We start from the raw sequence: 23,773 nt of genomic DNA, 5'->3' as shown, positions 1-23,773 counted from the left end.
GATTAAGTCAGGAAACCAGTGCCAAGAGGCCACAGCGGCTCCTACCTATGGGATCGTTACTGGGATCCGCAGAAGCACAGAAACACACTTCACTCGGCCTCACTTTATTAACACCCGTCCCTTCAACCTTATGATGGACAATTCAGTCAAAAGACATTAAAAAGGAAACTGTTGCCGTAATCAACTCTTCGTTTCTCTCATTTTTTTAAAGCAAAAATGAGCAGATCTCAAATTTCCTCCTTTTCTCTGTCATACATGACAATAAACTGAATATCTCAGACACAACAAGACATATGAAGAATGTGTGAGACGGAAATGGACGTTTTTCACTATTTTCTGCCACTTCAGACAAAACGATTGATGAAGAATGAAACCGATCCTTAGCTGCTGCTCCAGTTACGACTCACTAATCGCAACACGTCGTATCTTCTTCTCTCATCCCTACAAAAAACTATTCGCGGGTCTACAGGGGGTCCCGGCGCGGGACCGCGGTAGCGAGCCGAATTCCACGCCGTTTGCCCGACGACCTCGCGGCGACGAGGCCTCGGGTTTCGGTTCGGGTCTTCCCGCCTTAACTCCCGGCAGGGAGCGGGGCCGCTAAACGCGCCTCCGACGCTGCCGTAGGCCCTGAAACAGCGAGGCCTGACGAGAGGAGCGACGATGCGTTCAGCTTTAGAGGACATAACGTTCACCGGAAAGGACAGGGGGACACTTCGTAGCTGTCGGTCTCATTTCTTTCTCACTCTTCGTTTCACTTGTTTCACCATTTGATTTTATTCACCGCCGTTTTCCTGTTCACCGGTTTGAATCCCGTCTCACGCAGTGGACGATTGTGCTGCGTCACGTATGTTTGCCTGTTGTTTTTAATTGTCTTCCGATTTGTCAAAAACACCAAACAGATCAAAGTTGGGAAATGTAGTTCTGACTGCGGTTCAAATGTCGGGGCGTCCACTGTGTGTAAGTCAGTATTCCGTCACACTGGGTTACACGCAGCGAGAGTTTCCTCCGGTGAAGTGCTTTTGCCTGCGGGGTCAAGGGGCTTGATCGCGGCCCGTAGCGTTCCGTCCCGGTGTGATGGCGCGTGTCAGGGGGCTGCACGAGGCCGCGGTGCGTTCCCGTTTCGCAGAACGTCAAACGGCAGGTCTGGTGATGACAGAAGAGTAGATGACGTGGCGCCGATCTCGGTCCGGTGGAGTCCGGCCGGGTCTCTCCCTCCAGCTCTGACGGCCCAGAGAGGCGTAGTGGATCGTCTCCTCCGGCGGGGACGGACTCTCCGGCGCCTCGCACCCTGCGGACAGACAGGTGTGTTCAGGTTCCTCAGCTGAAAACCGACCAGAGGTTAATGACAGCGTTCGGAGGCCCCTGCCGGTTTTACCAGTTGGCCCGCCGGACGTCTTCCGCGGCTGCAGCTCCGCGTATCCGCGTCTCTGGGCAGCTGTGGAGGAAACGGGAGTGAACATGGAAGTAAAGGCCACGGAGATGCTTCAGAAAATAGCCCCGAGAAGCCGCTTCACGGGGCCTGACATGACACTGGATTCATTGTTTAGGCTGCTACAGGTAGAAGTCGAAGCCAAAACGTCCTCAGAGAATCTGCAGGTCAAGTGTCAGGTCCTTCAAAGACGCGGACGGAGCCCAGAACCCCGAGAGGGGAAAGGGGCACAGGCGGTTAGGACCGGGTGGGAGAGTCCGGGGACCTCCGGTGGACAGGTGAAGAACAGCACGGGACGGGGACAGAGGGGCGGAGCAGAGATGTGACAAAAGGGCTTCAAAGGTTTCCCGCGTTTTTCTCCCGGCTACTGTCGCACGCGGCGACGTTTGTTTTAAAACGTGCCCGTGGAGGATTTAGCAGAGACATGTTAATGTCCCCGGGGGGGGGGGTTGTTTGGTGACCAGGCCACAAACCTGCATATCTGTGTTTCCTCCTCCTCCTGCACTTCATGCCGGTCAGTAACGCACAGACTGCGATCACGAGGAGGACCGTCAACCCGAAACCGGCGACGGCAACCGTCAGCAGAGCTGCGACAGAGCAGACAGACAGACAACCGTGAGGACGGGGATTGAACGGGACTTCGGGCGCGTGCGTGAGCGTGTGCGTGCGAGCAGCGGGTGGAGCCTGACCAACCTGTCTCGCGTCTCTTCTTCTCCTTCCCCGTTGTTTCACCCCCACCTGCTAAACGGAACAGGAACAACGTCAGAGAGCCGTTTCCTAACCGGTGTCATGTGGTGGCGGCAAACTCTGTTGATTCATGTTTTAGGTACAAACGTTACAAAACTGTGTGTGGGGGGGGCAAAAAAGCGCAGCTGAAATAAATGAATCAAACGTAACATTTGATTAAAACAGAATCAGATCATTGACAAAGTCTCATGTCAGAATAAAATCAACACGTTTCCAATTCAAACATCTTGATCTTGGTCGTAAATGAGCATTTTTATTTGTGGTAAATTATCTCGTACTCTCTCTCTCTAGGAAGAAAATACCCCCCCCCCACACACACACACACACACACACACACACACACGAGAAACTTTTGCCTGATGCTGAGCTGGTAAAGATTTAGACTCAGAGTTTCTACCAGGTACGTTGGAGAGCCGAAGCTCCTCCGAGTGACCCCGAACTTCAGCCTCCTTTCACTCTTTGAACACGGCACCACCGCGGTGTTGGCCGGACAATCCTACCTGTGCTCGCCGCAGCCGAGGTCGCGGGTCCGCTGGTGGAGGCCGGGGCGCTGGTTGGATCCCGGTGCGCTGACGAGGGAAGGGTTTTTAAGTTTGGGATATTGAGCGGTTACAACGCAGCGGTGTTGGGGGACCTGCTCTGGGAAGAGGCCATTCGGTGAATTTTACGACCGAAAGCTGTAACAGAAATGTCACTAAACCTTCACAGTCAAAGTCTGCGTCTGGTGAGGACCAGATACATCGTGAAAAACCTCTGAACCATAAAACCGGACAGAATGATAAAAAAGCCCAACTGGAAATTACGGGTTTCAGCTGATGTTGGAAGATGTCGCCTGTCATTCAATAACCCACCTGTGAGGACGGTGACTCTGCCCTGCAGCTCTCCGTTACACTGATACTCCCCGGCGTCCTCCGGCCGCAGGTCCCGGATCTGCAGGGCGTCGTCCGCGAAGCCGAGCCGGCTCCCGTCCCGCTCCGGTTTCACCGTACCGTTTCTGAACCGGGTCAAGACGGCCTCCCGCCTCCCTCCTTGCCTCCGGTGAAACCACCGCTGCCTGGGCTTGGAGGAGTGGCTGCAGGGAAGCAGCAGCGTCCGGCCCGCAGACACCGCGAAGTCGCGACCTGAGGAGGTGGAAACAGGCGGGAGTCACAGGCGCTCGCCGCAGAGCCGCTCGGCTCGTGCTGCATCGGGCGGTGGACGGCTTTTTCCTCCGCGCTACTCATGTTTCCCTGTAAAAGACACTGCAGATTCTCCCCACGCGTCCAAATGAGGCTGTTGAACGTGTCCCGCGTTCTCACATCTGGATTTCCGATGTGCTGCGTTCATCTGGCTCGCTCCAGATGTTTCAGACAACCTTCACGTTCAGGCTTCAGAATCGAGATTTGGTTCGATCTCTACAGGGACTAAACGTTCAACAGCTGCATCTATCGCAACGTACTGAAGAGGGGACACACACACACACACACACACACACGGGCATTTGAGAAGGTTCTGGGTCCGAAGCTGCCGGCAGGTCGCGGGTCCCATGTTCTCCCCCCGTGTGGGCTTCGTCCAGGGGCTCCGGCCTCCTCCCACAGTCCAGAGTCACGCGGGTTCGGTTAATTGGCGGCTTTAAACTGCCCAGACTGGCGACCTGTCCAGGGCGTAACCCCCCCCCCCGGACTAAAACTTCCGAAACCAACGACTCGACCGTCCTGCCTACTGCCCGCAGTGACTGGCCAGATGTGCACTCCTGGTCCCAGATCCACCTGTTTCTCATTTCCCTGTTTTTATACCGGATCTTTCTCCGCGGCCAGGGGCCAGATCGTCTCACAGGTCTCAGAGTGTCCCCCTTTGTGCTGTTTGTTCTGTGGACTCTCGGTCTCGGTTACCGTGCCCGCTACCTGCTACCTGGCTGCCTGCCTCTCTGCGCGCGCGCGTGCGTGCGTGCGTGTCCGTGCTTGGCTCTTTCCCGCCCGTGCTCCTACCACCAGCCACGAGAGCCGGATCCGGCCACTAGCTGCGGGAAAAGGGGGCTCGCGTGGATACAGGCGAGCAAACGAGGGAACCAGGAAACCGGCGCGAAGGGAACCCGGTTTAATGAGATATTGTAAAGCTGGATGCTCGAGGATCCGGACGCGGGAGCCGGTCACAAAATCCGAAACCAGCTCCTCTCTGACTCCGCCCGACGATGTGGTTAAATTAAGTCGAAAGGAGGGACATCGGACGCCCGTCCCGGAAATCTGGGCCACTGCACGTTGTGTCCTCGAGCTTACGGTGTCTCCGTACGCCACGTGCACCACGCAGAGACTCACGTGTAAATCAAAAGCATTACAGCGTCGGTTGAAATCCCGCCCTGCTCCCTTACCGGTAAAGCCCGCGGGTCTACGCTCCGCCTCACGCCGCCGGTCGGGGGTGTGCGTCTGTCGGGTTTTAAGGGCGTCGTCCCGAGGCGGGAGGGGACGGGCCAAAATTCGGACTGTGGCCAACCGGGCTCTCGGAGCTCCAGATCAGTCTCGCCCGTGTTGCGTCCAGCCCTCAACGCCCCCCTTTTGCGCGGGACAAATGCGAGGGAAGGTTTTCACGTCAACGTGACTCGGTGCCTGACTTGCCGGACCGTCGGTGGTCTCTCCACGTGGATCCGTCCCCCTGAATATCTGGTCACGTTTATTGATGTTGGCCGACACCGGCGAGTCCTCCGAGCTGCAGAATAGCTCGTCTGCATCCAAGCCCCAAGAAGACCCAGCCGTGCGTGTGTGTGTGTGTGTGTGTGTGTGTGTGAGACCCTTAGTATTAGATTCGTGTCACCGCTTTGCTTAATTTCAGGTACAGAAACCACCTGGGTACGGTCAGGGAAGGACGGCGGTCCGGGTTCAATGGGTTCAGAGATGGGGTGTCAGGGTCTGGCGTCGCTGACCCCACCGCCGCCCTGGCTTCCTTCCCAGGCGGTTTTGCAAGGTCTGCGTTCAACCCCACACCGCATCCAACCTTTGACCGCGCCGCGTAAGAGTCGTTACTCAAATATCAACCACGCGCCTTGGAAACGGCACCGGAGCAGCACGAGCCGCGTAAAAACCACTGGGTTCTCTTTTCTCTGCAGTTTTGTTTTTATGATTCTGACCCTAGTCTGGATTTTTCTCACTGTCATCAAACCGCATGGGACACGGTTCCTGATTCGCCTTCCGTCTGCGGCTCCCGGGTCCCTACTGAGGAATCTACGTGAATCTTTACAAGCAGCTGACACGCGCAGGTGTGTGTGCGTGTGTGTGTGCGCTCGCGCGCGCGTGTTTTTAAACCGGCTCGGCAGTTTCCCGGGAGAGCCCCGGAGGAAACCGTGCACGGGCCGGGGACTACTTTCAGCGGCAGATGAATCCACGGTCGGTGCCGAGGCAGGTGCCGCTCGTAGCGCGCGGCTCATCAGCGCGTACCGGGATTCGTCCGTTGCTGGTTGGTTGACAGGAAGAAAAACAGAGAAACCGAATTCCCGATTTAACCGGACTAACAATCCCCAACGAGGTTCGTCTCATTCCCTCGAGGCCCCGCCTCCGCCGTACCTGTCAGCACCTGCAGCTCGGCCACCAGCAGCCGGTTACAGCGATACTCGCCGTTATCGGCGGCGTCCAGCTGCCGGAGACACAGGCCTCCGTCGGGCCGCAGGAGGAGGCGCTGCCGGTCACCGTTTTCCACGTAGCTGTCCCGTTCGGTCACCGCGATGAGCCTGTCCCGGTGGGTCCAGACCACGTGAGACCCGTCGGAGCCGCCGCACCGCAGACAGACGTGGTGATCCTCCGGGACTGAAACCCGGATCGGTGCTGGGGGAGGGAGACGACAGGTGTGAATACCCTGCCCGAAGACCCGAGTCAGAGACGGCTTTAAAGTACCGAGCTCACCTTTGTGGTTCATGAGATTTTGTATGATTTCATTCAGTGGTGGTGGTTTTGTTCGTCCGGTTTCACCTGGGCACCGGATTTTACCTGCCGGTGCCCGCAGTCACGACCGACGCGCTATTTCCGCGCGGATGCGACCCGAGGAGCCTCGTGGCTGGCCGACCAGCTCCGGTCGCTGGACGGTTTTTGAACCGTTGCCAGTTTCGGAACAACGCGGGTCAGCAGATCAGCTCGCTCGGACCCTCTTCCGAAGCCACGCCTTCTAGGTGGCGGTCGGTTTTTCTCTGCGGCTGCTCCTTCCGTTGCACGGGAGCTTCCCCCAAGCTCTGTCCATCACGCGTCACATCTGTCACATCTGTCACATCTACCAGCTGCGGTTTCCGAGTCGGAGCCGCGCCACTCATATCCTGCTGACGGTCAGTTTTTAGCCCGGTTTCCCGTTTTGTCCGCCATTCCTCTTTTATCCCACGGAAACACGCTCCCTGTCGCCGGGTCAGGCCCCGATAACGGCGGCTGGAAATACTCCGTCAGTGGCGGTTACAGCAGGCGGGACCAGAGCCGGACGCGATACGTTTACGACCGTTACTGGACACTTCATGCTGATGTCTGTCTCTCTTTTTACGTTTTTGCATGAACTCAGATGGAAAAACCTTTTTTTAATGGTGTGTTTTTTGTTTTTTTTTTAAGCTAAAGACTTTCAGCTCATACCGGTTAAGAAAGTGTCATAACAGCTGGATTTATTCAAATACGTAACTGGCTCAAATGCATTAAAGTACGAACGCACCACCACTGTTTTCTTCCGAGGCGCCTTTTCCTCCCTCTGTTCGGCCTCCATTACCCACGAGGTGAAAATACACAGCACTCTACATTAAGAAACAACAGTCTGAGTATCGATATTTAGAAGTAAAAGGTAAAAATGTCCATAATATAAACTCTGCTGATGCAGACATGAGGACTCGCCATAGTCACCGTGTCGTCATATGGTAATTTTGGTTACAACAACTCTGCAGCATCAATGGAAGCAAAGTATGACTGAGATAAAAGTCACAATTAAACAGAAAATGATGATAATAGTAATAATAATTATGGTATGTAAGAATTTAAAACACTTCTGCACATATGCGGTAAAACATGGACCAAAAGGTCAAACGGGGACTAATGTATGAGTAATGAGTACTAAAGTGTAACCGGGAAGAACAGACATAACGTGATAAATATCTTCTCCTACCTGTGACGTTCTCATCGCAGCAGGTCGGAAAAGTCTGTAGAAGCCAAACGTTGCAGAAGATCACGAAACCGAGCATCTTGAGAAGAAACAAGCCCCAAACTGCCGAGCGGCTGCTGATCTGCCTGAAATATGAAGAGTGTGTGTGTGTGTCTCTGTGTGTGAGACAGTTTTCCGCTCACTCCTACTGCTCTTCTTCCTCTTCCTCGTACACTCCGTCTGTGAAGGGTTGGACGTCATCGTTTGCCTTCACCCCTAACAAACTGATGTTTTCTTCAGCAGCGGCAGAAAGTCCGGTGGTTCGGACGGTTCAAGTAGGGAGCAGAGCATCCTGTGAAAGTTCACTGAAAAACAAAAGGAAAACCCTCCTGACAAGATGACTTCCCACTAGATAAATGAAGAGTTTGGTATTTCTGTCTGGGTCAGCTGTGGTCAACCCGAGCCCATGTTTCCGGACGCGGTGATTCACTTCTGTTCCGTTCCAGACGTCGTCCCATCTCCCCCCTTTCGGCGACATCCAGATAAACGGCCGGTTATGCCGTTTCACAGTCACCTGGCTGCCCACCTGTTGCAGCCGGCGTCTGGTCCTCGCTGTGATCTGGCCCCGAGTGCCCCCCCCCCTTGCTGCGTGTTGTCATGTTTGTCCGCTCCATGTCGGAACATGTGGCCCAGCAACATCAGGACTCAGAGTGACGCTGGTCCTTATTGCAGCATTCGACATTTTTGTTCCAGTGCGCGGGAAGAATTTAACATTTACTGATGCCGAACTGTGTTTCTTCTCTTTTCGAGAGTGTTTCTTGGAAAACTATTGACGTGACAGTGTACTGAAGTAAAAGTTTCGAGCAGTCCATTTAAAAACGTAGCAAAACCTACTTCAGCACAGCAGGTGCTACTTTTCCCACGAGACTCGGAAGAGCAAGAGGGCATCGTTTGTTCTTAGGGGGAAAAAATGAAAATGGGAAAATGGGGAAATATAAAACAAAATGGATGAACAAAGTAAAGCTGTTTTTTTTCCTTTTTCTTTTTCTCTTCTTCACTGACCATACACTGGAGTTTACAACTGTCCCACGTGTGTTATGTGAATTCAAATGCGGTGAAGCACACTACTTTATAAAAAGTCATAAATCATGCTACAATAAGAAAATTAACTAAACTGAATGAACAGAAATGCAACCCATAAAAGTGTAAAAGTGCAACCCGGACTAAGTGTAATTAGTTATGAACACTTGTCAAATGGAAAATAAAAATCCACATCTGCTTGTAGCTCTCACAAAACAGGAAACCGAGAGAGAAAGTACATGTAGACATTTGAAGCATCGTAGCTTTAATAAAAAAAATAACAGGTTTAGACAAACACAGAGTTCTTTAAGTATTTGTACAAAGGAATGTGTGTACGTGAAAAAATCAAAACGCAAGTTAATCCAAATTTACAGCTGTTTTTTATAACGAGAAAGTTTGACACAGTGAAACTCCAGGGAAAAAGAAACTCGTTTTCTATTTAATTATATGAAGAAGCTTGTTTAGAGACACTGATTCACTTTATTCTAAAATGAGAAAAAATTAAAAATTCAATTAAAAAAAAAAAAAAAGGAAGGTATTTATAGGTAAAGCAATGCGTGTTGGTCGTTGATGTTTCCAGCTGCTTTGGGTTTCTCCAGTAAAAAATAGGTTTGGTCAGTGGGATGTGACGAACCTGCGGATCAAGAGAAAGCAGCAGTCAACCAAGTTTATGTCAGTTTCATCCGCGTGAAAATTACGACCATTCGCTATTTGATAATAGAGATTTTTGTTTGTATCATCTCCAGCTTTAAAATGAAAGTGTCTGTATGAATGGGGGGCAGCCCTCGTGCAAAACCCTGTTCTAGAGACTAAACAGGTGTTTTGTTTTTTTGACCCATTGAACTTACTGTTCATACGCGACACTTTTAACACCATGCAAGCTACATTTGAGGAGCTAAGGACTTAAGTCACCTTTCTGATTTCCATCAAGCGAAGTGTTGCCGATCAAGAAATGTGGGGACTCACTGGGTTGAAACATCTCTGCGAAAACAAAATTAAAAGGACTGTAGTCCGGTTACTGAAGTGCGTTTACACGCACTGACGGTTAAACCGTAAATGCTGATGACAACTCGGGCTTTACCGGTCCAGGTCGCTGGCGGTGCGAGGTCTTGGATGGTGGAGTAGGTGGGATCATTTTGGTTGGAGCCGCCTGTTAAAACATTTACCAACAAGCATTTATAGATCACAACCAACTGAATTTTTGTCATGGTGCTAAAAGAAACGACAAAAAAAAACAAAAAAACAACCCAAACAAACCCACGAAAGGTTGGTTTGGTTTATGTGTCTATGCCTGCGGGAAAAAAGGAAAAAAAGCCCATGCATGCCATGCAGCTGCTGGTCCTGTGGAGCCTAATGCACATCCCAAAAAAAGGAGGGAAAAGAAGAACGACAAACTCGGTATTCATCGGGGGTTTTGGGTTTTTTTTTTTTTTTTTTTTTTGAGAAAAGAAAGCGAGAAGATATAAAATCACCCCAAAAAAAAAAAAAATCACATTCACGTGGATAATGTGCCCGATGATAAAGCATTTTACTTTTGGTTTAGGTGATATAAATTTAGGCGAAGAGAGAAGAGTCCTCGAGTAGTCCTCGAAGTCCCCTCAGAGCTCTGGTATGCGTTCAATGCCTTCTGGGTTTTCAGACGGTTAAGGGTAATGCATCATCTCAGAGAGTCCTCTGGGATTTGACGCTAACTATAATCACCTCTCCCATCTGAAGACTACAAGCAGTTACAGCCACTGTCAAAGGATTCACAGGCTACAGTACTGGCCGCACACAAGTACCAGCAGAGATAAGAGCGTGGGATTCAGTTTTAGATCAGTCTCGATTAATAGATCTGTTTAACGCCTTTCATTTCTCACCCTTTGATGGCTGATGCGCTGATCCTTCCTGTATCTCCTCATAAACTGGTTGTCTTTCTTCATTTTCTACCAAAAAAAAAAAAGAGATTGTGCATAATCGCTGATTATCTGCTTTAAAATCCGATGAAATACAATCTTCCTTCGATGCCATGGATGTGTTGTATTTGTTGTAGCATCAAATAACATGACTATCGTAGGTGGAGTTTTGTCTTTTAGGTGTAATCAGTAAATTTTGTCTGTCTATGGAAGGGAAGTAGGGAGACCTCAGGGAAACAGGGTCAGAGATTACACCAGAATTCTGAAATGAATGTCCAAATCCTGAGATGGGAGCCGGTTATTGAATCTCAACTCTATTTTACCTTAAAACAAAGCAGGAGGCATTTTCTTAAAAACAGACAACAAATAAAAGGGATGTTTAGAGAAGAAAAACAAGGTGAATTAACAGAAAATTCAAGTGCCTTGAATTAGGTAAAATATGGAAGCAGCTAAGTTATTTTAAGTTTGCAGTTCTTGATAATAACATTGAACAACCGGTAAAAATTTAAAGACCCAGTCTCGCCACCGTTTCAAAATGGCAAAATGTCTGTGCAAAGTAAGTTCATTTCAATGGAATTGTCACAGTGCTGCAGTGAATTTGCTCGCAGGGGGCAAAGCAAAAGCCGAGACGGACCTGGGTAACTTTGATCCGCAGATTCGTGCAGCGGGGTATCAGCGGGTCTAAACAAGTCTTAAAAAGCTAAGTCGGCCTGTGAACACGCCCCGGGTGATGCAATAGAAACCGTTTGTGCTGACCAACGGTGTGAGGTTTTTCGTCGTTGGCTCGCTCGCTCACTCCGCCACTCGCTCAGTCAGTCGCGGACGTCGCGGCCCAGACAATAAACTCGCAGAGCTGATGCGACTGGCTAGCCTGGATGCCTAGCATGTTAGCAGTTAGCTCGCCGGGGAAAGTAGTGTGAGTGCTTAGGCGCTAAGTCACCGAGATTCTAGCCACAATCTTTGATTTCATTGTCTTTTGGGCCATTTTACTTAGATGGTGCCAGCAGAGGATGACAGAATATACCTGAAAGATCATAACCACTTTGTTTATAATCGCATCTTCCGAATTTGTATTCTTAAAAATTCTAGTTGATTACTGATTTGTTTCCTTTAATGTACTTTCAGATACTTTTCCAGGTCCGCTTTTATTCACCTCGTCTTTTAGACCTGCGCCCCCAAGTAAAACAGACGAAGATGATGACAAGGAGGATGACGAGGAGGAGGAAGGGGAAGACTTTTCCAATCGCCAAACCCAGATGCACTTGCTGGTTTGCTGAAGGAAGACAAAAGTAAGAATTAACAGCAGCTAACGTGTTTCACGTTTTACACAGGACAGGGGAGCAGTGGAAGACACGTTAGGGAAACCACTCTCTGAACAAATAACGTGTAATTCACAAAAACAGCTGAGTTTGTCTCACAGCACACGTCAAACACAAAGAGGTCATTTTATCGCATAAAATACAGCAGGTTGATGTGCATATGTAATTTCAACAGTATTACAAGCACCAGATACTGTATCCATAGCTTAGAATTGATGGTTGCGTCTTATCTGTCGTAAGCGCTAATGTATGTCCAGCGTTGTTCCTTTGTTGTAGTCGTACCTGTGTTTGTCACTGTCGGTAATGCTGTGGCTACGGTTGAAGTTGTTGTAGCAGTAGGTCGTGTTGTTGGTGACGGTGGCGCAGGTGGTGGTCGTGTTGTTGGTGACGTGGTCTTCTTACCTTTTGTATGGGGTAAAGAGAATACATAGTACAGCACCGCAAGGCCTTTTAACCCTTCAGAGATTGACAGGACCTACATTAAACACATTGTTGAGTTCCACGTCCCAGAGATAACATGGTGGGTTTGAATGAGAGGCTCCCGAGGATCTGCCAAATGGCCCCTTCTCACCTCTCACGACAAACGTGTCAGAGTGAACACCGGCCGGACGTGGAACCGCCCCTCTCGAACCTGGAGAGGCTGATGCGCCGACACGATCGCAAGATTAACAGCAGGGCGTGAGCCGTCTCTACGACCTGTTGGGGTCATCCCTACCGGATCCCGGGAGAGGGACACGCGTGTTTCAACCCTCACCAACCCCACCATAATTTGGAGTAACCATTGAAATAATAAGTCGTGCTTACTTTTTGCAATACGATTGTTATTGAAGTCAAAACCGCATTTACATTTGAAATGGAACATTTCATTAACATTCGGATGTATTCTCTTAGCAGAGTTTAGCAAAATGAAACTTTAAGCACAGAGACGTGATTCTGAAACGAGAGAAGACAGGAAGCAGAACCACTTTGATGAAGTTTGACGTTACCTCGTGGGATCACCCTCAGTTCCACAGCTATTTCGTTGTTACAGAAGTATTTTCCAGCGTCTGACGCAGCAACTTTGCGGATGTTAAGCGACCCATCTGATAATGAATTGTATCGTTTGCCTGGGTCATTGGGTCTCATGTCTCTGTCACCAACAATCATAAGTATGTCAGATTTATTTCCATTCATCTCTCTGCTCCAGGTCAGTTTACCCTCCACAGAGTGAGGACAACGCAGAGTGACCAGCTGTCCCTCCTCTACTTCTTTGATTATTTCTGCAAAAGAAACATTTTTTTCAAACAGATGAGCATCCGTAATTCATTTTTCTATTACTGTGAGCAAGTCATATCTAGAAGACGGGTTATCACGTGCAGTGGGTGCACATTAAATAGGACCTTATTATTGGCTGTTAACGAATTATAACCAGGTCTTCATGCCAAATACAGCAGCGCATAGCCTTGAGCACAGCAACGGCATTATTTTTAAAGAGTTATACTCTCTTCTGAGAAGCTGCGTAAGTGGTTTTGCTTCAAGTTCAATTGAAATTCAACTTTGACGCCTGAATAGGCATTCTGACAGACAGAAGGGGAAACTTGTTGCCAAAGCTGATACCAGTGAGGAGTGGAAAAAAACATTTCGTAATGCCCCAAGTTAAGTATCACAAAATCACAAGCAGGTTAAAAACTATACGTCGTTTGTTCAGATAGTCCACAGTCAGATTCAGAAGAAGCTCAAACAACTGCAGTTAAATGATTAATTTAACCTAATTTGAGGATGGATAAGGCCGGTAATGAGACTGCAACGACTAGTCAATCAACGGAAACTCGTTCAAGCAAAAAAAAACAGACATATGTTGTTCAAAGCAGCTCAGATTTGATTGTTTCGGATTGTTTGGCCAAATAAAACAAGCAAGCTGAACTCATCATCTCGGGCTCGGGGAAACCGTGAAGAACCTTTTTCACTATTTTCTGATATTTTATAGACAAAACGATTAATCTATGCATCGAGAAAATAATTCTATGTTTTTCTCATTGTCAACAAATCCCATGAAAACACCAAAACCAGCTCCGAGCCCGCTGGTTCACACTGAAGACCTAATTCTTTTTAAAAAAAACCCTCAAATATACTGTATATTTTTAAAACGGTCTCAGTAACTTCCCTAAAGTAGCTGCTCACTGTGGTTTTTTATCAAACAAACAGGAGGAAACACACCCAGAGCATTTTTTGGAGACTATTTTCAGGATCAGTCCACATTCGGTGCCGCGGTGGATATATCTCGCACAAAAGAACAAGGTACAGCACCAGGATGTAGATACACGCACACACAACACTCGTTAGCGGGAGACGTTCAGCGTCGGTTCGAGTCAGCAGACGGGATTTGTTGTCTATAAGAAAAATATAGGTAGCAGACTTGTACTTTAAGACCTGAACGTTTGAACTGAGCTCTCTACTCACACCGTCACCACCCTTCATTAGATAACGGACTCGCTCTTGCCCCATCTCTCACATTAACAACAGGCTTTTGAATGTCAAAGTCTTGTAACGGTTGTATTCCATACATTACTCACTCAATGAAAGTTTAAAAAATATAAACAAGGAAAAAAAACAAAACAGATCAGAAGGAGTGTGTCATAGGATTATTGATTAATTTAAAGAGTCCTTGCCTGCGGTGACATTACAGCCCAGAACAAAGGCAAGCAGGCAGCCGTTGATGCTCATCCTGTTGCCAACTGAAGCGACAGCACAGGGCACAGTTTCTATCTGAGCTGAGAACAGGAACTCAGCTGTCTGGTCCTGTGCATGTGCTTCTCTTCAAAAAAACGAACACCCACACACACACACACACACACACTGACAACTCACATAAATGTCTTCGTCTGTGTCTTTTTGTTTAGTTTCGTTTATCGCATTTATTTGTCCAACTACAAAGAAACACGAAACATTAAATGGTTTGATCACAAAGCCTGATTAAATGATTCACACCAAATAAAGTGTGAGAATGCCTGGAACAAGACATAACCAAATTCAGTGTTTAATAAATGTTTTCAAGTTGACGATGAAAGCCACGATCCTTGTCTTCCTTGTTGCTTTGCCCTCCTGTACGTACTAACTTGGTCCAGGGAACGAAGGGGTTCAGGTGGTTGGATGGAGAGTAGGTGCGAAGTGTACGTCGTCACGCAAAGGACACAACAGCAACAAATACTGTGCACCAGCCTCTGAGTTTTTCCATCTGTCAACAGTTCGTTAGATTCATCCGACTTAGGGCTATTTAAAATAGTCACGTTGACACCTGTGGGTGATATTTTACAGCATGGTGTAGAGTGTTTGTCACTCTGGAGGTCATTTGGTCGGGAATGTGCTGCTAAAGTGTGGGATCATAAATCCTTCAACTGTGTCTTTTAAGCACCGGAATACCGTTTTAATTGATTTTTCCAGATAATTAATAAACCGGAGTCAGAAAAAAACTGAATGTGGCAGTGGGAATAGTTGTAACAATGGTATCCGTTAACCCTGATTGCTCATAGCGATGAACCTCCAGAGAATTATCACCTGACTCTGCGCTTCCCCTTGACTCTACAGCCAGGGGTCACCAACGGGCGGACCGCGGTCCGGGTCCGGACCCAGAGGCCGTCCCATACGGACCCGGACCTACAGCCAAAAACGAAGGTTATGATTTAAAACCTGACGGGGCGCTTCCATTTTTAACCGGCACGGCTTTTGTAGTCTTTACGGTAGTGGTTTGGCGGATGAGGAAACGCGCGGACCAATTGCGTGCGTGTTAAGCCATACCGCGTGATACTACTCAGCCAATCGAGTCTGTGCATTCTAGGCGGTAAACATTGCGACTACACAGTGCAGACAGATGCGAGAGTTGGAGGCAAGTTACGCATGAAAAGACGACAGAAAGAAGAAGAAAGATGGCGATACAGGTAGAGAGAAAAAAGGGACAGAAACAGACGACTGAGACGGAGAAAGAGAGAAGAATAAGGAACAAAGAAAGAAAAGTGGACAGCGAAAATAGAGCATTTAATCCGGAATGGACACACTCATATCTGTTCATGCTTCCCACTGGGAGCGCTAAACCAGTGTGTCTCATATGTTCAGAAACCGTGGCACCAGTGTGAAACGCCATTATGAGACAAAACATAAAAGGTTTTGAACAAACATAACCACTCAAATCAGGAGTCAGATCACAGAAAATAAGTCAGAAGAAGCCATTTCCCGATGGAGGCGTTGTCAAAGGATGCGTGAGCACAGTAGCTGAAACACCGAGTGAAAACAAAGCAAATACCCATGTCAGCATCATCTGCCGCAAAGAAAAGCTAAATATTAACTCAGGATGTGCTAACCCAGCCGCATGAAGCCATGCATAGGGCACCGTGTGTAGGCTTAGCTGTGGGTGAGTCCGCTGAAGCGTGCGACAAGGCTCAGCTGTTAGCGTACGTCCCCTCCAGACCAGTGCAAGGGGAGAAGACCTCTACCTGGCCATTAAGGAGATGTGAACAAAGAGAGGCATAGAGCTCAGGAGGCGGTGGAGACCAAAGCCGGAGCTAGAAGAAGAGGGAGTACTGGACGTAGATTCATCAGGTGGACACAAACAAGGGCGGCTGTTTGCTACCAGCATGGCCACATCGACTTCAAAGTCGACAATGTCTCAGTGTGGTGCTGATAGATCGTTTCCCCTGCCCGGAAGTGGCAGTGGCCAAAAAAAGAGACCAAGTTAATGAAGATTCAAAACTGTGAAGTGCGTGTGCTTTGGTGGAATGAGGAACACTCAACATAGTTGAGTTACCTCAAAAATCGCTTTCGTTTTCAATTTTAAATATCAGGTGTAAAATTAGAACTCGTGCCAAGAGAAAGTGATTTGCTTTCGGCCACAGCGCCACTATGTGGCCGTTCATGTGGCACTGCATGTTTCCCAATATTGAGACTGATTCTTTGGATTTATACAAGCTGATTTGTAATTTATACAAATCTGTTGTATTATGGCCATACTTATTCTCTACGCTTTTTTTTTTTTTTTTCTTTTGACAACTTAACTTCAATTTAATCTTCAGCAAAACTGACTAGAAAAGGGGGCACATCATTTGTAGTGAACATTATTATTTTGCCTATTTGTCAGTATTTTTTTCATCAATATAATGATTTTTTTTTTTTTTTTCAATAGCTTGCATTCCATGTGACCCAGGCTTTCGCAGTCTATTCTAAAATGTGCGGCTACGTGGCCTAAAGATGGCACATCCCTTCGTACTGTCCTAATATACGATATAAAGGGTATTAGTCCCCGAAGTCAACCCCCATCGGTTAAGCACAAGGGCTGAGATGTGAGCTGATTTAAAGTCTGTGGGATCAGCTCAGACCCAGAGGATTTTACCTACGGAACCATTTTTGAGACTGCAGCTACTTTGTTGTTGTACTTGTGGCATGTGATATGAAAAAGCTGCTTTCTGATGCATTTTTTCTTCATCAACTAGAGTACGAAAATCATCATAGAATCTGCAACTGAGCTGCGTAAATAGCAGACTAACATTACAAAATTCTGTAAATATCATTCATCTACAGGTGTTTCTGTTTCACGCATTGTTCTACAAATCACCACGGGTTAGTTTAGCCTCTGTTTACTTCATGATTCTTGTAAAGTGTGGCGATGTGTCTCTGGATGGGTTTTTTGTGGGCCAGTCCTGGGCAGATCGTTATTCCCGCTCCGCCCGGGCAGACGCTGCTCTAACTCCCGAATCCGTTCTGCGGCGTCAACCGAGTTCACATGGCTTGTACACACACATCAAGTCTGAACCGTCGGCTCATGTGTTACTTCAGCTCTACGTGCTGCTACAGAAACACGACGTGTTTATAGCACGTTGCTTTTCATTCGGTGATCACGAGTCTGACACACGTGAAAGTTTGCACAATTTATTCACAGCACACACAGGACTCAGGTGTTCACTGTTGATTTTCGCACAGACTTCTTTCGCTGTCTTATACACATATTCCACGTTAAAATAACATAAGTCCCATTCTACTTTATTTTTCTTCCAGTCGACCTCCGCTACACACAAGGTGTCTTAGCGAATGCCTCCAAGCCAACATGAAGAGCTAATGATTGAAGTCACTTTTACTTTTTCCACCGGGCTTTGGGTTCCCGTTCGCCGAACACGGGGGGCTGGGGTGTGTCTGTGAGAAGAAGCAACATATAAATGAATATATACTGTATGTAAGCAGAAATGGGGTTAGATTGTGTGTTGATTAGAGCTCGGACTTTACCGTTCTTGTTTCTCGTCCGTGGAGGATTACTGAATATGTTGGACTACAAGGGATTGACATGGCTTGATCGACCTACACAATAAGACAGTTACCAAAAAGCATTTATTAACTAGAGCTAAAGACTTTTTTTAAGGCTATTTTTACAACACAGGTGTTCGTGGTCAGTTTCATGTCCAGTTATTACAGCGGGGCCAGCCCTTATAAACGCGAATGTCTGCCGCTGACGGCTGAGCGGGGGATGACGTTACACCATTGGTCGGCCGAATGCCGTGTGACTGACCGATGGAGTTCCCCCACTGGCAGGTGCTCTTTCAAAATGCGTTATCTTGGGGGCGTTTACAGTCAGTGTTGCCAACTTAATGCCTTTGTTGCTAGATTTACCGAATTTCCAGACTCTTTTACTTTTCACAAAGCAAATCTAGCTAACCTCGCGACCTTTTGGGCGAACCTTCGCTGTGAAGGCACTGTCAGACACTTTAAATAAAAACAGTCTCCAGGGACAGTCACAAAGTATCTAATCATCGAAATGAGCCGCAAACGTGTCTTTGTGCTCGTAAAAAAAAAATCCTTGCCCGCTCAGTCCGATTAAGCGATTATAACTCATCAAATCTTCCCAGGCTGCAGGACGTTGTGCTGCTAGTTACTGAGAAAAACAGTGAATGACGAAGGTGCTGCACAGGCGTACGGAAACACAATGCAATCACCAAAGAGAAACAAACGGGGGCGTCGTTTTCTGTCGTGGAATTACGAGATATCTCGTAATTATGAGTGTGAGATACAGATCTGTCAGGGGGAAAAGAATTGGTAAGTTATTTGATAAGACAGAACCAAGAAGTCACAAATGATTTGATTTTCTCTTTGCAAAATGAGGATTTTATGCTTTTTTTTTTTTTTTTTTAAAAGAAAAAAATATTTTAATGTTAACCTGGTAAAGTGATCATGCAGTACGCAGCTTTTGGCCCAGCTGAGCTTTCCACATCTGCCAAAGAAGAGTTAACATTAAACGTGAAGTTGCCGCACTTGCTGCACATGAATGCAAGCACAGATACAACAGAGCAGACCTGAACTTTAGATCAGCCCAAAATGTCTGCCGTGCTTAACACTTCTCGTTTCTCACCCTGTGTAGGATGACACGCACATCCATCCTTTATCTCTTCGTAGACCGGGTGTCTTTCTTCATTTCCTGACGAAAAAAAAGAGGCCGCAAGCGTCACAGTATTAGTAATCCACTAGAAGAATCGGTGATTAACTGCTGTGGAGTCTGATGAGCAACAGGCTGTCATGCTTCCAGTGCGTCCCAGCGGCCAGTCGCGGTTCCGCGGCCCAAAACTAACAAGTTTTTGTCCGTAGACCGTAATAAACGAGGCGTCAGTCAAGGTGCTGACAGGGACGCCTCGAACTGCAACAAGGTCAGTTCCCACCGTTGGTGTTGTGAGCTTTTTAAACAGGTGAGTCTGTGTAAAGTCTATGGAGTGAGCAGGATAAAAGGATAAAAACACTGATATGCTTCTATTCTTATTATTTTGAATCTATTCTTCAAGTCTATTTTTCACTATTTGACTATTTGTCTTTCACTCTTGTCTGGAACAAACTCTCAGGAAACTTGAGGTCATGATTTGGGTCTCTCTGTTTAAGCTATATACGTATCATTTAGCCAGTTGACAGTTTTTGACCAATAAAATTGCTTAAAAGGTTTCTACGTAACTAGATTAGCATTTCATTTATATGAAATGTGCACTGCTTTGTATTCAGTAAAGTAGCATTGGATTTTAAATGCTGTTGTGGGACGTGTTTTTCAGGTAAATGGCCGTGTTTGGGCTTTGTTCACCTGGTTTGTCGGGCCCACATCTGCTAGTGGACAAGACGATGATGATGATGATTGCGAGGAGGAGGAGGAGGAGGGCGGAAGCTATTCCTAACACCAAAACGAGGAGTTGTCTCTGGTCTAGGGGAACAGAAGGAAAGACAAAAGTAAAAAATTCACGACAACTCGCGAAATAAAACGGCACATACAGACATAACGCATGCGCACTGTAGCACAGGGAGGCAGCGATCTCCTTCATGGTGGCGGAAATGATCCAAGACCTTCTAATTCAGTGTTATACTTATTTCTAGTTTATTCTACTTTATACTTCGACTTCACGACGTCTCAGACGGAAATGTCCCGCTTTTTGTTGCACTACTGTTATTTTACAGCTTTGGTTAGAACAGACTTTGCATATTTAGGTTTTACGTACAAAAAGCAGGATCCGAGCCATGAAGTTCGTTCTGCTGCTAATTCTTGTAGCAATTTTAAGTACGATTTTAAATGCAGGACTTTTACTCGTGACACAGCATTTTGACACTTTTTCCTCTGAATGCTCAAGATCGCTTTGCACCTGGTTTCGATTTTGTCACAGCACAAATCAAAAGAAAGCACGCGTTAGGGGGGTCAAATACGATGGCGTTCACGTGACGATCAAAGGCAGACGAAAGTCTTGCTGTCGGTCACGTGAAGGCCGTTTTTCCCGCCCTATGATTTTTGTTTCAAATGTCAAGATAATCGACTTATTCTAAAGAGGCAATTGCTTCTAATTTTGAGAAGCCATTCTTAATATTACAGGAATAACAAAATCCTAACATTACAAGAACACACACGCACGTCATTTTTCCATAAAGCCCCGTGGCTGTCGATACCACGACTGTGCAGCTCAGCTCAGCTGTTCGGAAGTGACCGGGTTTTTACCGGTCGGTCCACCGGCCAAGCTGACACACACTTCGTTCTCAAAAATAGTTCAACATTGCCCGTGAACTTTTCTTGTTGAAATATTTCAGCTTCAACTTAATTCATACCAACTCACCGAATGGGGACACATACAGCAGAAAGTACGTGTCGTGAAGTGTAATTGATCTTTTAAGTTAAAGCGGAGGTCGTCGGCGGATTTAAACCGGGGAAATACAAACGGATTAAACATGAGTTCACTCACATGTTCTTGGAGGTCGATCACTCGTTGACTCAGAGCGGGAAACTGCGGGTAAAGATCGGACGTATTGCAAAGACGTTATTAGCTGAATTTGAATTGTGCGTCAGGGCACGTTACACGGGGTTGAATACCGTGTAGACGTAGACCTTTTCAGGGCTCACTCCTGTTTCTGTCGAGGTTGCCTTTTAAACTTTGTTTCGTCGTTGCAGTCTTACCAGTGTTTGCGGCTGAAGTTTTTGGTGCTGAAGTTGCTGTTGGTCGTGTCCGCTGAGCTTTTGGGAGGGATGGAGGGAACAACACAGAAACGCATGTTACAAAATACTTCCATACAAACTGTCACAAAGTTGTTCAGAGTGATTGAAAAGGGAAGGACCTGATTTTTGTGGTGAGTTGTGTTATCATGACTGAAGCCACTCTCATTACATGTATTAAAATTTCAAATACAGTTCAGCTCAAAAAAAAGTCACAACAATATAAAACCGCTGACTCAAAGGACCAGATTTTGAAACCATTTTTTATATTTGCTTCTGTTCGGACTGTGCAACATTCAGAGTGAAGGGGAACAAAAAGTGTCACAGCAGAACAACTTTGATAAAGTTTGATGTTACCTGAAGGGATCACCGACAGCTGCACAACTAGCTGACCGTTACAGAAGTACCTCCCGCTGTCTGAGACGACAGCTCTGCTAATGTGCAGTGACTTATCTGCCAAAGAAGTGTAACGTTCGCCCTGGTCCTGACTCTGGTTTCTGCCTGCATCTCCACCAGCGGTGAGGATGTCCACTTTGCCTCCCTGTCCTTTCTCTATGCTCCAGATCACTTTACCCTCCGTGGAGTGAGGACAAGACAGAGTGATGGACTTCTTCTCTTTAACTACTTTATATTTTACTTCTGCAAGAAAAAACGTTTACCATCAGAGACAGAAATCCACATCTAACTGTCAACTGCTGTGGGTCTACAGCGAACTTGACGTTTTTCTTGAGTCTTTCTGTGTTTTAACCGTGCTCGGCTTTGTGCGTACCGTAGGAAGACCGGTGTTTTCAATGGAGAAGTACTGCGTGAGTGAGTTTTCCGACAAGATTTGAACTCAAAGTTAAACGTAAATTCAACCTTAACCCCTAAGTACGTGGTAACTTTTATCAAAGTTACCCAGTGGCCCTCTTACTAGTGTCAGAAGTCATTCAAATTAAAATGTGTCTAATTCAGAGCTACTGTATTTATTTAAAAAAAGGGGGAAAAAAGGTCACAAGCAAATATCGGACAGGATTTCAAGTAATGAAAAAGAAATAATATAAATTGAAATGAATTCAGTATTTGAAAAGTTCTTACCTGCAGTGACACTACAGCCCAGAACAAAGGCTAACAGGCAGCTGACCTTCACCCTCATCCTGACACAGACTGATGGGAGTCAAACAGTAAACGCCGTTTTTGTTTTTTTGTTTTGTTTTTTTTAATTCGAGCCAGAAACAGGAAGTCTGTAACAAAAACGCAAATTCTCCAGATATTTTTTGTCTTTTCGTGGTTAATAAATGATGACGGTGACTCCAGTCACAGCCAAGACTGTGCTACTACAGTGAAGAGAGAGCCTCAAACTACTGACTTTCTAGTCGTGTATGTCAGAAAAAGACACAGATGATATCACCTTATACACTGCTCCCACAACCGGCAGACACAGAGATAACTGTCAGCCCACTGGGGCTGCGTTGGTGTCCAGAGCATCATCGCAGCTCAACCTGTAACCTAGAACGACACACGATGAGCGAGCGTAATCGACTGGCCATCTTAGCTCACTGCACTACTGGTTGGATGCCGTGTGCCTGGGGGAGTCATGAAGCTGACATGTATGGTGGGGCGTCCACAAATTTTTGTCCCCTGGGGCGGGGGGGTGACTCACAGGTGATGGGTGTTAAATGCAACGAGAAAGATGAACTAAGGTCAGCAAACCGACGAGGGTTGGAAATGTTAGGACAAAAATAAAAGAGAGCAGAAATCCGCTTCCTAGAACCCGACTCAGAGAGCCGACCTGATAAACGACAAAATCAAAACCACATTTTGAGGAGGCACAGTTTCAGGCTGTAGTCAGAGTAGCAGCCACCTACGAAACTAACCGCACGCACGATGACCAACTCTGGGAAAACATGCAACTAAGCGTACTTAGCTGCAACAATTTGGTGGTTTCCTTAACTTGTTTCGACACAGAGGTTAGATTTATGCTTCATTGTGCATATTTTCAAACACTACGCTTCAGTTTGACAAGAGAAAAAGATTCCAGGATGAGGGCTAACAGGTGTGTTGGGCACAGGATGCTATCTCAGGTAGGCAGTTTGGCTGGGGCCGCCCTAAACAGCTAAATCCAAATAAGGAACGCGAACGGTGCCAGCTCCCCGGAGGCGCTTCCAGTCAATCAGACTGTACTTAGACCTGATGATTGATGATGAGGATGATGATGATAAGCATCTGACGCTCACAGTATGAGGGAATGTCTGAAGGACTGAGACACGGCATTGCAGAACAAAACCAGCTTTTGTGTGGGGACAAAACGAGTGTGACTCCCGGGCGCCTACCAAGTGCGTCGGCCTCTGCGGACACTGGTTGTTGAGGGTTTATCAGCATAGGAGCAGCTTCACACATCATCCGCTACACTGGGTCAGGAGGTATTGGCTGGCTGATGCTATATTTAACGACTGAGTGTAGAGGCTCGACTCAGACCCTGAATTAGAGAAGTCGTAAACTCAACGGTGGCATCAGTGGTGGAAGTAGTAACGGTTTCTGTTTTAGTCACACTGTGCTAGTGATGAGAACAGGATGGCTGTTTCCTGTCGGACTGGACGGCGACGGACACTGGTCACAGTTCCGTTTTTAGCCCTCGTCCGGATATTTCAAAGGCTAATTTTGTTCATTTCCACGATATCGGGTAAAAAGTGGCCCATAGAACGAGGAGCATGTGGGTTTCGTTTTCAATGCAGAAGCGGGTGCTGCAACAGCACCACCGTGTGGCCGATCAAAGAGCTCTTAACATGGGAGG

The 23,773-nt window shown here is 47.1% G+C and overlaps 3 protein-coding genes across 8 annotated transcripts in view; all 3 read right to left on the bottom strand.

The window, feature by feature from the left end:
- Positions 1-88: 88 nt before the first annotated feature.
- On the bottom strand, positions 89-7,383 carry LOC120786066. Of its 2 annotated transcripts, XM_040121137.1 has the most exons (8): positions 7,271-7,383; positions 5,710-5,967; positions 3,028-3,297; positions 2,677-2,745; positions 2,123-2,167; positions 1,903-2,016; positions 1,376-1,435; positions 89-1,288 (listed from the first exon to the last, which is right to left on the bottom strand). In XM_040121137.1, exons 1-8 carry the CDS (start codon positions 7,344-7,346, stop codon positions 1,131-1,133), a joined length of 1,050 nt encoding a protein of 349 aa, XP_039977071.1. In that variant the 5' UTR covers positions 7,347-7,383; the 3' UTR covers positions 89-1,130. The 2 variants fall into 2 exon arrangements, with proteins under 2 accessions (XP_039977071.1, XP_039977072.1); XM_040121138.1 differs by lacking the exons at positions 2,677-2,745; positions 7,271-7,383 and having other exon boundaries at positions 5,710-6,079.
- Positions 7,384-8,621: 1,238 nt separating this feature from the next.
- On the bottom strand, positions 8,622-14,308 carry LOC120786068. Of its 2 annotated transcripts, XM_040121142.1 has the most exons (8): positions 14,189-14,308; positions 12,527-12,799; positions 11,823-11,942; positions 11,375-11,494; positions 10,186-10,251; positions 9,408-9,476; positions 9,239-9,307; positions 8,622-8,960 (listed from the first exon to the last, which is right to left on the bottom strand). In XM_040121142.1, the coding sequence occupies exons 1-8, from the start codon at positions 14,241-14,243 to the stop codon at positions 8,866-8,868; spliced, it is 867 nt and encodes a 288-aa protein (XP_039977076.1). In that variant the 5' UTR covers positions 14,244-14,308; the 3' UTR covers positions 8,622-8,865. The 2 variants fall into 2 exon arrangements, with proteins under 2 accessions (XP_039977076.1, XP_039977078.1); XM_040121144.1 differs by lacking the exon at positions 10,186-10,251.
- A 3,192-nt stretch (positions 14,309-17,500) lies between these two features.
- The window catches only part of LOC120786071, an 8,497-nt gene continuing 2,224 nt past the window's right edge, over positions 17,501-23,773 (bottom strand). The window contains exons 1-10 of one of the 4 annotated variants that reach the window (XM_040121147.1): positions 22,391-22,465; positions 22,078-22,146; positions 21,358-21,639; positions 20,965-21,021; positions 20,753-20,794; positions 19,615-19,731; positions 18,904-18,969; positions 18,712-18,765; positions 17,787-17,858; positions 17,501-17,696 (exon numbers count right to left, since the gene is read on the bottom strand). In XM_040121147.1, coding sequence (XP_039977081.1) covers positions 17,830-17,858; positions 18,712-18,765; positions 18,904-18,969; positions 19,615-19,731; positions 20,753-20,794; positions 20,965-21,021; positions 21,358-21,639; positions 22,078-22,135 — 705 coding nt within the window. In that variant the 5' untranslated portion in view covers positions 22,136-22,146; positions 22,391-22,465 and the 3' untranslated portion in view covers positions 17,501-17,696; positions 17,787-17,829. Of the gene's footprint in view, positions 17,697-17,786; positions 17,859-18,711; positions 18,766-18,903; positions 18,970-19,614; positions 19,732-20,752; positions 20,795-20,964; positions 21,022-21,357; positions 21,640-22,077; positions 22,181-22,390; positions 22,466-23,773 lie in introns of those variants that run through there. The other 3 variants (XM_040121150.1, XM_040121148.1, XM_040121149.1) reach the window with 3 other exon arrangements.

Source organism: Xiphias gladius, chromosome 24, assembly GCF_016859285.1.
Source record: "Xiphias gladius isolate SHS-SW01 ecotype Sanya breed wild chromosome 24, ASM1685928v1, whole genome shotgun sequence".
Taxonomy (NCBI): Eukaryota; Metazoa; Chordata; class Actinopteri; order Istiophoriformes; family Xiphiidae; genus Xiphias; species Xiphias gladius.
The sequence above is the reverse complement of the archived record's forward strand: the minus strand, read 5'-3'. Positions and strand labels throughout refer to the sequence as shown.